At 40.3% G+C, this 15,000-nt stretch overlaps 2 protein-coding genes across 3 annotated transcripts in view; both read left to right on the forward strand.

The window, feature by feature from the left end:
• Positions 1-3,296, forward strand: part of tst (superkiller complex helicase subunit twister) — a 9,793-nt gene extending 6,497 nt beyond the window's left edge. For both annotated transcript variants that reach the window (XM_043013526.2, XM_086543262.1), the window contains exon 2: positions 1-3,296. This exon is cut by the window's left edge and continues 392 nt beyond it. In XM_043013526.2, coding sequence (XP_042869460.1) covers positions 1-3,282 — 3,282 coding nt within the window. In that variant the 3' untranslated portion in view covers positions 3,283-3,296.
• Positions 1-15,000, forward strand: part of Orc5 (origin recognition complex subunit 5) — a 21,605-nt gene that overhangs the window by 6,540 nt on the left and 65 nt on the right. The window contains exons 2-12 of the mRNA XM_043013527.2: positions 5,837-5,938; positions 6,951-7,122; positions 7,557-7,675; positions 8,181-8,370; positions 8,722-8,852; positions 10,828-10,967; positions 11,618-11,717; positions 12,877-13,008; positions 13,710-13,832; positions 14,426-14,538; positions 14,997-15,000. The exon at positions 14,997-15,000 is cut by the window's right edge and continues 65 nt beyond it. Of these exons, the coding sequence (XP_042869461.1) occupies positions 5,855-5,938; positions 6,951-7,122; positions 7,557-7,675; positions 8,181-8,370; positions 8,722-8,852; positions 10,828-10,967; positions 11,618-11,717; positions 12,877-13,008; positions 13,710-13,832; positions 14,426-14,538; positions 14,997-15,000 (1,308 nt within the window). The 5' untranslated portion in view covers positions 5,837-5,854. The remainder of the gene's footprint in view (positions 1-5,836; positions 5,939-6,950; positions 7,123-7,556; positions 7,676-8,180; positions 8,371-8,721; positions 8,853-10,827; positions 10,968-11,617; positions 11,718-12,876; positions 13,009-13,709; positions 13,833-14,425; positions 14,539-14,996) is intronic.

The following is a 15,000-nucleotide window of genomic DNA, read 5'->3' on the forward strand; positions in this document are numbered from 1 at the left end:
CTGGACAAGGAGTCCACAGAGGGGGAGCACGAGCTGGACTTGACCAACCTGGTGACCAAACATCCCAGGCTGTCACGGGGTATCACCTTTGAGGAGCCTGAGCCACCACCCCAGGAGCCCCAATCCCAAGAGGAAACCAAGGAACCAGAGGAGAAGAAGAGCTCTGACCTGGTGGTCAGCATCTCAGACATGCTGATGGTGGACGAGAGTGTGCTCAAGATCTTTGACGTGAAGGAGGAGCAAACCAAGAAGCCAGCTACACTCACCCTGGAGGACCTGAACGAGGAGGACTCTAACCTCATCCAGACCTTCAAGATCGAGCCAGCTCCCAAGAAGGAGGAGTTTGTCCTCAACATCAGTGAAGTCCCAGTGGAAGTGGAGCTCTCTGGGCCTAGTACTGAGTGGGCCGAGAAGGTCGATGTTCACGCGCCTGTCGACGACTTCCACACTCGTGTCCCTAATCCTGCCTGTACTTATCCCTTCGAGCTTGACATATTCCAGAAGCAAGCAATTTTGCATTTAGAGAATAGAGAGAGTGTCTTTGTAGCTGCTCACACTTCAGCCGGTAAAACGGTGGTGGCTGAGTATGCAATTGCTCTCACCCTTAAACACATGACGAGGGCTATTTATACCTCACCAATCAAGGCCTTATCGAATCAGAAATACAGAGATTTAAAAATAAAGTTTGAAGATGTAGGTTTGTTAACAGGTGATATACAGATTAATCCCAAGGCCTCGTGTTTGATTATGACAACAGAAATCTTACAATCTATGCTTTATAATGGTAGTGACTTGATTCGAGACTTAGAGTGGGTTATTTTCGATGAGGTTCACTACATCAACAATGCAGAGAGAGGCCATGTATGGGAGGAAGTTCTAATCATGCTTCCCGAGAGAGTGAGCATTGTACTATTGTCTGCAACTGTTCCCAACACCATTGAATTTGCTGACTGGATTGGGAGAATTAAGAAGAGGAAGATCTATGTAATTAGCACCACAAAACGACCTGTGCCCCTGGAGCACTTCCTCTACACAGGAATGGGTGGCAAGAGTAAGGATGAGCGGTTCCTTTTGATTGATGCTCAAGGGAAGTTTGTAACCAAGGGATACAATAATGCCCTCGCAGCTAAGAATGAAAAGAAGAGCAAGATGCAGCAGCAGCAGCATGGACCTAAGCACATGAGGCAGCACATGGGGGAGAAGCAGGAGAAGAACATGTGGATTGGCCTCATTGACCATCTGAGCAAGCGAGAACTCCTGCCCATCGTGGCGTTTACACTGTCCAAGAAGAGGTGTGACAGCAATGCCAGTCAGCTGCTGAGTCAGGACCTGACTACCAGTGCAGAAAAGGGTGAGATCCATTCCTTCATCAAGAGGTGCACGGAGAGGCTGCAAGGCGCTGATCGAGAGTTGCCACAGGTTGTCTACATGCAGGAACTCCTCACTAAAGGTATTGGTGTTCATCACAGTGGGATTTTGCCCATTTTGAAAGAGGTTGTGGAGATGCTCTTTGCTAAGGGTCTAGTGAAGCTGCTGTTTGCCACAGAGACCTTTGCCATGGGTGTCAACATGCCTGCGAGGTGTGTTGTGTTTGACTCAATCCGTAAACATGATGGAACTGGCTTCAGAGACTTGCTTCCTAGTGAATACATTCAAATGGCTGGCCGTGCTGGTCGCAGAGGTCTCGACACAACAGGAACTGTAATTGTTCTATGTAAGAATGATGTTCCTGAAATGGGTGACCTTCACCGCATGATGTTAGGCAAACCAACGAAGTTGGAGTCGCAGTTCAAGCTCACTTATTCAATGATCCTTAACATTTTACGTGTGGAGAGAATGAGTGTTGAAGATATGATGAAGCGGTCCTTCTCTGAAGCCATCACTTACAAAAACCAAAGTCAATATCAGGCCGAGCTTGAACTCTACACTGAACAGCTGAAGCAAGAACCTGAGTTCAACTGTATGATGTGTAAGAATATAGAACAGTATTATGCAGCAGCCAAAGAGTATGTGGAGCAGCGTGCTAATGTCTTCAACTTGATTCACGGTTTTCCAGGTGTAGTTAAGGCAGTGGCACCTGGAAGAATTTTACTTATATGCTATGAACAATATCAATCATATCTTGCATGTGTTCTGAAAATCGATGCTAAAGATAAGACCAAGATGATTGTGTTCGTGTTGAAGGAGAAGTCTCAAAAGAATTACTCAAAGCATGAACTTATGGCAAAGGAGTCTCTAAGTGCCTCAGAAGCAATGTTTGAACCTTTGGAGGAACCTTCAGAGCATGGTTTTCTGGAGATAACTTTCAAGCACATTGCTGCAATAACAAATCGGTTGGTGAAGATAGATGGCGATAAAGTCATTGACAATATCAAGAAAAGGCAGATCCCAAGATTCAAGGATGACCCACCATCACAATCTGTTATGGAGTTGCTCAAGGAGATGCAAAGGTTGAACGAGTCAGGAGGTGAGAATTTGAAATGTTTGGACTTGCTGAATGACCTAGGAATCCGAGAAATAGCAGCTGTTAGTAATATTCACAGAATGAATCTTTTGAAGAAGAAGGCTGTAGAGATGCCATGCTTGGACTGCACACAATTCAGGGAGCACTTCAATATGATGTACAAGAAGCTGCACCTGCGAGAGGAGATTGGACGCTTGAAGTTCCTAATGTCTGAAGAGGCACTGCAGTTACATCCAGAGTACCAGATGAGGATCCAAGTGCTCAAGACGCTTGGCTACATTGAGGAGAACAATACCGTCACACTCAAGGGCCGTGTGGCCTGTGAGATGGGCAACCATGAGCTCATGATTACAGAACTGGTGCTGGAAAATGTGTTTGCAGAAAGTCCTGTGGAAATAATCTCTGGCCTCCTGTCAAGTTTAGTTTTCCAGGACAGGAACAGCAGTGACCCTGAGCTCACGCCTGAGCTCCTGAAGGGTGTCCAGCAGTTCAAGAATGTTGCCAAACGCATTGGTGAGGTACAGAAGGAGTGTGGACTGAAGGAAGCTGTGGGTGATTATGTGGACCAGTTCAATTTTGGTCTCACAGAGGTGGTGTACCAGTGGGCTAAGGGCATGGCCTTCAAGAAGATCATGGAACTCACAGATGTCCAGGAGGGTATCACAGTAAAGTGCATTCAGCGCCTGAACGAGGTCCTGAAGGACGTGCGAAATGCAGCCAGAATCATTGGTGATCCAAGTCTCATGCAGAAAATGGAAGAGGCTTCAACAGCCATCAAGAGGGACATTGTTTTCACACCAAGTTTGTATACACAATAAACACATCTATTGGTTCCTGGAGAATTATTTAATCCCATGTGGTTGATGTATGCAAATGTAAGACCAGCACAATTATGTATGATGGACAATGTATTTAGATTTAAGTATTTGTGCCAAAACTTGCATTTCAAATTGTCTGCTATCTGCATGATCTTTTAACCTATAGCTTTCATCTGGGAGTATGTGACAACTTTACATCTCTAGGTTATGTTATTAGGAGTTTCCCTTGTGTCCAGGGTCAAGGTGAAAGCTTGCCATATACTATGAAAGAAAGTGTACCAAACACCAATTTTTCATTGTTCCATAATTGAGTATGTTAGCTGATTTTGATAAACCTATTGACTGCAGGATCTCTCTTTCTATAAGGACAGGAGAACAAAATACCCTCAGTAAAAAAAGAAAATAAATATATTTTGTTTTTGGCACAAGCAATGGCAAGTAACCATCTTTGAACATATTTGCTATTAGTTTGAAAGGATGAATATTCAACTGTATTCAGGTCATGTAAGCCATGAAGAATCTATTTTCAGATATTCTTTGGAGACAAAATAAAAAGAAAGGAAAACTTTCAAGTAGTTGTCATATTTCAGAAAGTACTTGTATTTGTTTTAATTTGGTCCTGCAAGGTTTCAAAAGCATTGGCATTCATCAAATAATCCAATTTTATACACAGATGAGGTTATTACTGTGACCTTTTCACTCTGAAGATTAACCATGCACAGAGATGCACATTGGGAATTTCAAAAGTAAAACTTAGTGACCTCAGTTGATGTGGTTAGTTTCTAATAGTAAACAGATTGAAGAAATATGTGTATGCAAGGAATATATATATATATATATATATATATATATATATATATATATATATATATATATATATATATATATATATATATATTGTATTCCAGTGCCAACCCTGTATTGCAGTTCCAAGGAGTGGGCTGTCCTGTGTGCATATTAGCACCTATTTATCTGTGATCGCATCAGTTATGAACAAATGTAACCAGTGATATAGCAATCTGTATCTTTACTGTATATCGGTAATATATTTTTATTTGCAAATGTTTGTGTTTTTTTTTTTTTTATATCCTTTGTATAAAAGCAGAATTTCTTAAAGCTTTTCAGACTTGTTACTTCAAATTTTCTACTTTTTTTTCCCAGCATGAAATGAAAAATATGAAAGGACCAACTTTGATATTTTCTACATCATATAGAGCTATTTTGTATATTCACTAAGAAAAATTCTTAGGTATTTGTGCAACCTTAATATCGATGTCTAAGTCTTTATTTTTTACTTTAAAAGGCAACAAAAAAAATAAAATATTTGTTTTTAGAAATTAAAAAATGGATTTTTGTAGACTTGTACATTAGTTCTGATAAGGTCTTGCATTTACAAGAGTACATTTGATAAACAATATGAGATAGATGACAACAAAAATTACATAGAATATAAAATATACTTTTCAGCATAAAATTTATGATTGTATTTGAACATGAATGCATAAAAGCAATATACCTTTAATATTTTAATGTATTTTTCATTTTGGATAATTGGAAAATATATTCACGTTTTACAAAGTTTTATGAATTGAGTGCTACCCTCTTAAATGTCTTTTTTTTTCCGTTTTTAGGGGGGACAGGGAGATCAAGCTAAAGAAGGGAAATACATTTAATCTATTGATTAAATCATAGTTTTTTTGGTGTTATTTTTTTAGCAAAGCTATGCAACATTTCACATTTCCATCTGGTATCATTTAATTGATTTTTCTCTTGCTCCTCATTTTTATTCATTTCTTTGTTTCCTTATCCTTTTTCCTGTTTTATATGTACTCTCTATGCTTAAGCCATCATCATTATTGATTCTTCTTCTTTTCCTTTCCCCTCTCCCTCTTTCTTTTTTCCTATGATCTTTCTATTTCTTTTATTTTCCCTTCTAATTCTTCCTAACTTTTGCATGAAATAAACAAGAAGATATAGTCAAGTCAAACTCAGTATTGATAGATTCATCAGACTAAATTGTTTAGACATATTTTGTGAAGGAACAAAGATTTAAAGATTATGTTTACAATCATCGTGGAGTCAAGAAAACATACACAAAAAAGAATTTGCTGTGACTTTGATGTACTACAATAATGAAGACAGTTATTAATAAACAGGGAAATGTTGGACAAGTGAAAAGAAGAAAGAAATCAGAACACTAATTGAAGATAATGTTGCTTGTGTATTGACAAGCAAATGGGTTAATCTTCTAGCCTAAAGCAAGTAAAATCTTCAGACAGATTTAGAAAAATAAAAACTTGATTTTAAAATACCACTTAGAATAAACTTAAACAACAAAATCTCATGTGTAAATCTCCACTTTAAAACTTAGTTTAAACAGCATTTAACTTGTAGACAAATTTGAAAAAATGGAAATGTGTAATTTAAACAAAATTAACTATTATGTTCCCATAAACATACTTCACAATTTTTAAAACTCGTCTTAAACGAAACAAATATCCCATAAAAAAGATTAAAGACAAAATCAGCTTATTTTAATACCAACATATTACAGATCAGACCAGCTGACAACATGGAAGACATCATAGCTCAGACACAGCAAGAAATCCCATGTAGAGAACAGCAAATAAACTTCATAGGCAACATATTGGGAGAGGTAAGTGTGTTTTTAGAAATATATGTATGTGTTAGTATGGTTTTGTATGTTGTTTTGTATGTGGATGGTTGTGACATGTTGATATTTTATACATATGCAGTCTATAATGCTATAACATGTTACAGCCTATATATGCATATGTATATATATATATTTATTTATTTATGTGTGTGTGTGTGTATGTATGTATGTATGTATGTATGTATGTATGTGATTTACATATTCATCATCAGTATAAATGTTATGTATTAGCATATGATTTGTATATGTATATTTGTAAACATATATTTATGTATGTGTACATCTATGTCTGTGTTTGCATCAAGGAATGATTAAAGTGATTATATAATTTTCTATAAGCTTTGCAAAGCTCTTAATTTCTTTCTCATACAATGTTATTTTTTTGTTATTCTATTTTAATATCAATACTGTTGTTATTAATTATTGATATTATTGATATATTCAGTCTGTATTGTAAATTTGATTATAGTGCATTAATGTTGTTACCAACAGCTATTAACATGATGATCATTATACCACCATTATCATCATTAGGATTGTTAGTATTATTTTGATCTTTATTTACTAATCCTTTCTTCACATAGTTAATCAGTGTACCTATTCATTCACTTGCACACTCACTCACTCATTCACTCACCCCATCCTTTTTTCACATCCATTCCCTCACTCACTCAAACCTCCTGCCTTCCCTCTCTTCTTCCCTCACTTCCTCAATTTCTTCCTCCTTCTTCCCTCTCTCTCTCTCTCTTATTCATTCCCTCACTTACCCTCTCCCTCCCTTTCTTCGTAATATACCTCCTCACTCACCCCTTCCCTCCCTCTCCTCCTTATTTTATTCCCTCTTTCAACCCCTCCCTCTCTCTCTTCCTTATTTATGCCCTCCCTTTTTCCTTATTTACTCTTTCCCTCCCTTTCTTCCCTCTCTAATTAATCCCTCACTCACCCCTTCCCTTCCTTTATTTCCTCCTTATTTACTCCCTCCCTCCCACAGGATGATTACCCCCTCCCCAGCAGCCTATTCCTCTACGGTCACAGCGGAACGGGAAAGACACTCGTGACAACAACCCTCCTCAAGAAGCTAGGCATCGTCACCAGCCACGTTAACTGTGTTGAATTCTACACCTCGAGGGTCATGTATGAGACCATTCTCAATCAGCTGAGTGGTATGCACAATTTTTTTGTTGTTATAATTGCACATTGCTTTGTTTTTGGTTTGGTTTCTGTCCATGTTTTGGCATCTTTCATTTACCTTTTGTCTTTAATTTGTAAATTTTCTAGTATTTGATTATGAATATTTTAATTTTTGCAATACACTTTATTTTGTGTATTACTTCTTCAGATTACACTGCTTCAGTGTCCTTGTCTTCACCTAGTTCTTGTTTGTGTTGTTAATGTTCTTCATCCTCATATCTTATCTTTTTTCTTTTTTTTTTCTTCTTCTTCTTTTTTGTCTCTTCTTTTTGTCTTTTTGTTCAACTTATTTTTTGTTTACCTTCCTTTTCCACCTCCTCCTTCTCCCTATCCTCCTCCTCTTCCTCCCTGTCCTCCTCCTTTTCCTTCTCCTTCTCCAAATATCAATTCCTTTTTCTTATGCCAGGTACGGTGCCCAACAGCAACAACAACTACACCTCTTATGCTTCCTGTGACAGCCTGGGCGATTTTGCGAGAAATGTCCGTGAAATTGCGAAAGAGAAAGGAGGTCCTCGAATGGCTATTGTGAGTTGGGATTTTGTCTTGCACTTTTTGAAGTTGAAAAAGTTTGGAATTTCTCACTTGAAATTTTAAATCAGCAATATTGTCATTGTTATTATTGTCATTATCAATATTATTGTTATTATCATCTTTATTATCATCATCTATCATCAGGGTATAGTAGGGAAATGCTAAGGGCACTATTCTTCTATTGGAGGTGTGAAACTGGCCTTGGGGGAGGAGGGGGGTGCTAAAATCTTGTTGAAGATGCCTGAATGTTCAGGACTGTCACTGTTGTGTTGTCTTATCATTTTTCTTGTGTGTTTTACACCCTTCCTGTTCTTCCTCATCATCCTCATTCAGCCTTTTTTTCATAATTGTTCATAAAATCTATTATCTGGGTGTTGAAGGTCTGATATTATGTCACTGTTATTACTATCATCGTATCTTCATTTTTTCATTATTTTCATCGTGATTCTCAATGACAATATAAGTAATATTCCAAGTTGCTTTCCCCTCTACCCTATAGGTATTAGAACGCAGCGAGCGCCTGAGAGACTGCGACAGCAACATCCTCCCTGTCCTGTGTCGATTGCAGGAACTGACTCAGGACGTCAATATTGTGGTCATCTTCTGCTCAACGCTCCCTGTGGATAAATTCCGTGCGTCGACTGGATTCATGGAGCCTATCGCCTTTCATTTTCCTCAATATACAAAAGGTATGGATTGTGTATTTCTGTTCAGGGTTAGTTATAAAAAGGCATTAGTTCTGTTGGTTGAATTTGGACCTTAAATTTCTATGATATGCAGTGATTTTAATAGTAACAAAAATAGAGATATCAGTAAGAATTTTTTATATGAATTTCCCTTTGTATATTTTGATCCAATCCAGTAATATTATCATAGATAATCAAAGAATAAAAATTATAGTAACACAATTCTATGATATGATATGAATCTATATATGATAGATATACATAATGTCTATGATTTTTCTGCTATTGAATTAATCAAAATTCTCATAATAAAAAAGAAAGGGTAATAGTATGTCAAATTTTCTTGTCTGACAGATGAATTGGTGCAAATCCTAGTGTCCAGGAGAGTGACAGAATATTCCGAAGAATTCTACTCCAACTACGTCAACCTTGTACTGAGTGTGTTCTACCTCGCAACAAAAAGCCTCCCTGAGCTGAAGCATTTGGTGGGTGGTTAGCTTATAACCTTTTATATTGTCTTTATATATAGATTTTTTTTTTTTGGGGGGGATGGCAGTTAATCCTAGAAAATGTTGGCTAATTTGGAAAACCTTGTATAAGGTGGATAGATAACTTTGTAAATTATGTAAGATCAAGAACTAAAGAACTAAACTTAAAACTAAATTGAATACTAAATGTAATTTCCAAAGTATGTTATTGAAGAAAGTAGATGTGATTTTCCATTTGCTATTTCCTGGTGACTGTCCCTTTAAGTGATAAGCTAATATATACACCCAATATACAAGTCATTTTTAGGGATTTCAGTATAGTTCTTCATGATATTCTATATACTCTATACTTATTGTAAGAAAACATTATTGCAAAGTTCACATGGTAGATATAACTGATAGATGAACAAATGCATCAGCCAGTTAATTGCAATGCTAAAGGAATCTGAAATAGATGGATGAATGCATAGATGAACAAATAAAGTATAAGATGAAAGCTGAACCTCCAGCAGCCTCTCCTCCAATAATAGCTTTCATTCAGGTGCTGTCTCATGCACTCTCTCCTCCAGTAATAGCTTTCATTCAGGCACTCTCTCATGCACTCTCTCCTCCAGTAATAGCTTTAATTCAGGCACTCTCTCATGCACTCTCTCCTCCAGTAATAGCTTTCATTCAGGCACTCTCATGCACTCTCTCCTCCAGTAATAGCTTGCATTCAGGCACTCTCTCATGCACTCTCTCCTCCAGTAATAGCTTTCATTCAGGTGCTGTCTCATGCACTCTCTCCTCTAGTAATAGCTTTCATTCAGGCACTCTCTCATGCACTCTCTCCTCCAGTAATAGCTTTCATTCAGGCACTCTCTCATGCACTCTCTCCTCCAGTAATAGCTTTCATTCAGGCACTCTCTCATGCACTCTCTCCTCCAGTAATAGCTTTCATTCAGGTGCTGTCTCATGCACTCTCTCCTCCAGTAATAGCTTTCATTCAGGCACTCTCTCATGCACTCTCTCCTCCAGTAATAGCTTTCATTCAGGCACTCTCTCATGCACTCTCTCCTCCAGTAATAGCTTTCATTCAGGCACTCTCTCATGCACTCTCTCCTCCAGTAATAGCTTTCATTCAGGCACTCTCTCATGCACTCTCTCCTCCAGTAATAGCTTTCATTCAGGCACTCTCTCATGCACTCTCTCCTCCAGTAATAGCTTTCATTCAGGCACTCTCTCATGCACTCTCTTCTCCAGTAATAGCTTTCATTCAGGCACTCTCTCATGCACTCTCTTCTCCAGTAATAGCTTTCATTCAGGCACTCTCTCATGCACTCTCTCCTCCAGTAATAGCTTTCATTCAGGCACTCTCTCATGCACTCTCTCCTCCAGTAATAGCTTTCATTCAGGCACTCTCTCATGCACTCTCTCCTCCAGTAATAGCTTTCATTCAGGCACTCTCTCATGCACTCTCTCCTCCAGTAATAGCTTTCATTCAGGCACTCTCTCATGCACTCTCTCCTCCAGTAATAGCTTTCATTCAGGCACTCTCTCATGCACTCTCTCCTCCAGTAATAGCTTTCATTCAGGCACTCTCTCATGCACTCTCTCCTCCAGTAATAGCTTGCATTCAGGCACTCTCTCATGCACTCTCTCCTCCAGTAATAGCTTGCATTCAGGCACTCTCTCATGCACTCTCTCCTCCAGTAATAGCTTTCATTCAGGCACTCTCTCATGCACTCTCTCCTCCAGTAATAGCTTTCATTCAGGCACTCTCATGCACTCTCTCCTCCAGTAATAGCTTTAATTCAGGCACTGTCTCATGCACTCTCTCCTCCAGTAATAGCTTTCATTCAGGCACTCTCTCATGCACTCTCTCCTCCAGTAATAGCTTTCATTCAGGCACTCTCATGCACTCTCTCCTCCAGTAATAGCTTTAATTCAGGCACTGTCTCATGCACTCTCTCTCACCCTTCACCCCCCCCAGGTCCAGCTGAACTTCAAAGTGTACTGCGAGCCCATAGAGAAAGGAGAGGCCACGGAGTCAGACATCAAGAAACTGTGGAGGAACATTGAGCCTCACCTGAAGAAGGCCATGTCCTCGGTGTACCTGCGTGAAGTGTCCAGGTAGAGTAGCTTATTCCAGGGTTTGCAGATTTTGACTTGTATGATTTATAAAATTCTGCTGGGAATGAGCCTCTGTTCTGGAAGCTTTTAATACTATGTTGGTTGGTTGAGAAAGATTTTGACAATTATGAGTAAGTTCTCAAAGTACGATTTATTTAAGGTTTTGCACAGTTAAGACATATGAAAACATTGTGATATTATTCACAGTTTATTATCATTGTGATGTAGAGAAAAAGGTATGAATGAAAATTGATAAGACATTACAAAATGTAATATGTTTTGATATTTCATCTTCATCACAGTCATATAAATCTGATAGTGACAGTGTTTTTTAAAATTCAAATTACAGATCTCACATTCACATCTTTTTGTGTGTATGTTATTCAGTTTAATTCATACCTTTATCAGCAGATGTTACAGTGAATTCTACTGGTTCATTTATGAAGACATACACTAAAAAAAAGGAGACTTGTATCATGCTTTCAAAAAAAAAAAAAAAAAAAAAAAAAACATGTCTCATGATCTGTTTCATATTGTTATGCAAGGAAAAGAATAGAAAAAAAGTTGGTCAGATACATAATGAAAATATTGTATCTCATTCTGATATTTCAGAAAATTTATTTACACATTTTTAAAAATCTATATTTCAGTTCACAGTTTGAGAGAATGCAGTCGCTGGTGTCTGAATCCACAACTTCAGGGGATCTCGCACAGCTTCAGCCGCAGATGAAGTTAACGGGGACCACTAAGGTGCTGCAATCATGTGCAATGATTTTTGTTTTAGTACTCTTATGATTCTAGTTTTTTTCTGTTTTCTTTCTTTATACAAATATATTTTAGCAATTTAGGTGAATATTTTTTTGTAATATTCATCATTCATATCTGATTACCTTTTAGATAAGTTATACTCTTCATTTTTGACATTCTTATATGGATCACAACTTGAGCAAGATAACACGTTTTTATTATCATTGTCAAAGTACCCTTTTTATTTTTTTATGTTCTATTCATTTTTTGTCAAAGTTTTCCCCATTTCCATTCCCATTTTTTTTTATCTCCAATAACATTACCTTCACTCCTTTCTTTTATTTATTCTAAGTTTCTCCCTATTTCATCTCATTCTGTTTTTCTCTCAAACTATCACCTCTTGCCTCAGCAAACACTCTAAGTTCTTTTGTGATTTCTGCTCAGTGCTCACTTGATGATATGATTTTAGTTTCTGTATTGTCTTCTGGTAAAAGTTCTCTCATTCTCTCCTCTCTCTCTCTCTCTCTCTCTCTCTCTCTCTCTCTCTCTCTCTCTCTCTCTCTCTCTCTCTCTCTCTCTCTCTCTCTCTCTCTCTCTCTCTCTCTCTCTCTCTCTCTCTCCTTCTCTCTCCCTCTCCCCCTCCCCCCCCCTCCCCTCTTTCTCTCACTCACTCACTCACTCACTCACTCACTCACTCACTCTCTCTCTCTCTCCCTCTCTCTCTCTCTCTCTCTCTCTCTCTCTCTCTCTCTCTCTCTCTCTCTCTCTCTCTCTCTCTCTCTCTCTCTCTCTCTCTCTCTCCTCTCTCCTCTCTCCTCTCTCTCTCTCCTCTCTCTTTTTCCTCCCCTCTCTCTCTCTTTCTCTTCTCTCCTCTCCTCTCCTCCTCTCTCTCTCTCTCTCTCTCTCTCTCTCTCTCTCTCTCTCTCTCTCTCTCTCTCTCTCTCTCTCTCTCTCTCTCTCTCTCTCTCTCTTACTCTCCTCACTCTCTCTATCTCTTTCTGGCTCCCCCCTCCCCCTCCCCCTCCCTTTCAGTCTCCTCTCCACTGCCATCCTCCCCTTTTTCCTTCCCTCCTCCTCATCCCTCACATCTTCATCACCTCGCCTCCTCGCACTAAACCTCCCTCTTCTCTCCCCTCCACCCCTCCCCCCCTCCCCCCCTCAGATCGAGCTCCCCTTCTACTCGAAGTTCCTCCTGATCGCCGCCTACCTGGCCTCCTACAACCCGGCGCGCACGGACCGCAGGTTCTTCATGAAGCACCACGGCAAGCAGCGGAAGACTCAAGCTATGATTAAGGTAGGGGAGGGTAGGAGGGGTTGACGGAGGGAGGGGCGGGTAGGGGAGGGAAGGGAGGGGTGGGTTGGGGCGGACAGGGGAGGGAAGGGTAGGGAGTGGTGGGTAGGGGAGGGGAGTGAGGGGCGGGTAGGGTAGGGAGGGGTGGATAGGGGAGGGGAGCAGGTTGACGGCGAAGTTTGACGTTGGAAGTGGGTGATTGTGTGACTGATTGGTGGGGAATATGGATCGAAATGATTGGCGATTGATTATGGGTTGATGATTTTTCTTAAAGAGAGGTGATCATTAGACAAGCGTGATGATTGGTCGAAGGGTTGGCGACGTGAATGGATACGAGGAAGACACGTGATGATGGTCGGGTGGAGTTCATAGGTGAAGTTTGGTGTTGAAGCACCTAATTGTATGATAGATGGATAAGGAAACTTGATAAGAGTAAATAAATGTATATATAGATATAGATGTAGATATGATGATGATTGTCTGAATGAAAGGAAGGCACAGGTTGTGATGATAAAAGTAGGGAGAATTACAAGGAGAAAGTGCGATTGCGTTAATGACTGGTAGTGTAAACTGACTCCGTCATCGATCTCTTTTTCTCTTGTACACAGAAAACGTGCCTCTCCGTTTCCCACAGTTATATCACTATCCCCAATTACTACTCACATGACCTTTGACCTCCCTTCCCTTCCTTCCCACCACCTCAGGCCAAGGAACGCTCCAGCAACCAGCTCGTGGGGCCCAAGCCTTTCCCGCTGGAGAGACTCATGGCCATTTTCTACTCCATCATCGAGGACAAAGTCAGTCCGACGGCGAACATCTTCTCCCAGGTATTGATTGATTGATTGATTGATTTTGTCGGGTTTGGTGTTGAATTTGGTGATTGAGTCATTGTTTTGTGTTTTTTTTTTTGTTGTTGTTGATATTGTCATTATCGCTGTTGATGCTATTACCGTCATTATTAGCAGTTTTTATCACCACCACCACTTATTAATCATCATTTTCATCATGACATCGCTACCACCATCATCATTAGCAGCATCACTACCATCATCAGAACATCACTCCCACTCTCATCGTTATCACCATCATCATATCCATCACCATCACTATCACCACCGCCACTCTCATAATTCTTATCATAATCACCACCACCATCGCTCCTCTCATACCATCATCATCCTTACGACTTATCCTTAACTTCCTCTTCCTTTTTCTTCTTCCTCTTCTTCTTCTTTTTCTTATTCTACCTCTTCCTCTTCCTCCCCCTCTTCCTCCCCCTCTTCCTCCTCGTCCTCCTCCAGATCTTCCTCCTCCTCCTCCTCCTCCTCCTTCTTCACTTCCTCCTCTAGATCCTCCTCCTCCTCCTCCTCCTCCTCCATGTCCCAAACCTGCCCAATCATCCCTCCTTCCCTCCTTCCAGATTTCGACGCTCGTCACCCTGAGGCTGGTGACGCAGATCGGTGGCGACGACCAGCTGGACGCACCCAAGTATAAGTGCGCCGTGCCGCTGGACTTCATTCGGGGCATTGCGAGGTAGGGAGTGAAGGGGGCGAGGGAGGCGGAGGGGAAGGGGAAGGGGAACGAAAAGGGGGACTGTTAGGGAAGGAGGGAGGGTGAGGGAAGAAGGGAGGGGGAGGAAAGAAGGGAGATGGGCGAGGAAAGAGAAGGAGAAGAGGGAGTGTTAGGGAAGGGGGGAGGGAGAGGGAAGGAGGGAGTTAGGAGGGGTGAATGGGAGAGGGGGGGGGGAAGAGGGTGAAGGAGAGAAGGAGAAGGTGAGGGATGGAAGCAGAGAGGGTGATGGAGGGAAGGGCAGAGGGTGAGGGATGTGTGTGTGTGTGTGTGTGTGTGTGTGTATGTGTGTGTGTGTGTGTGTGTGATTAAGACATATTAATTAAATTAATTAATATCTCTGCGGCTTAGCTAGGGTGAGAACAGAGTAAAGAGGAATGGTAGAGCAGGAAGAGTAATGCAAGTCGTCTCCTTCTCCACAGAACT

The sequence above is a fragment of the Penaeus japonicus genome, unplaced genomic scaffold (genome assembly GCF_977035675.1).
Source record: "Penaeus japonicus unplaced genomic scaffold, GWHDUDI00000001_assembly GWHDUDI00000013, whole genome shotgun sequence".
Lineage (NCBI taxonomy): Eukaryota > Metazoa > Arthropoda > Malacostraca > Decapoda > Penaeidae > Penaeus > Penaeus japonicus.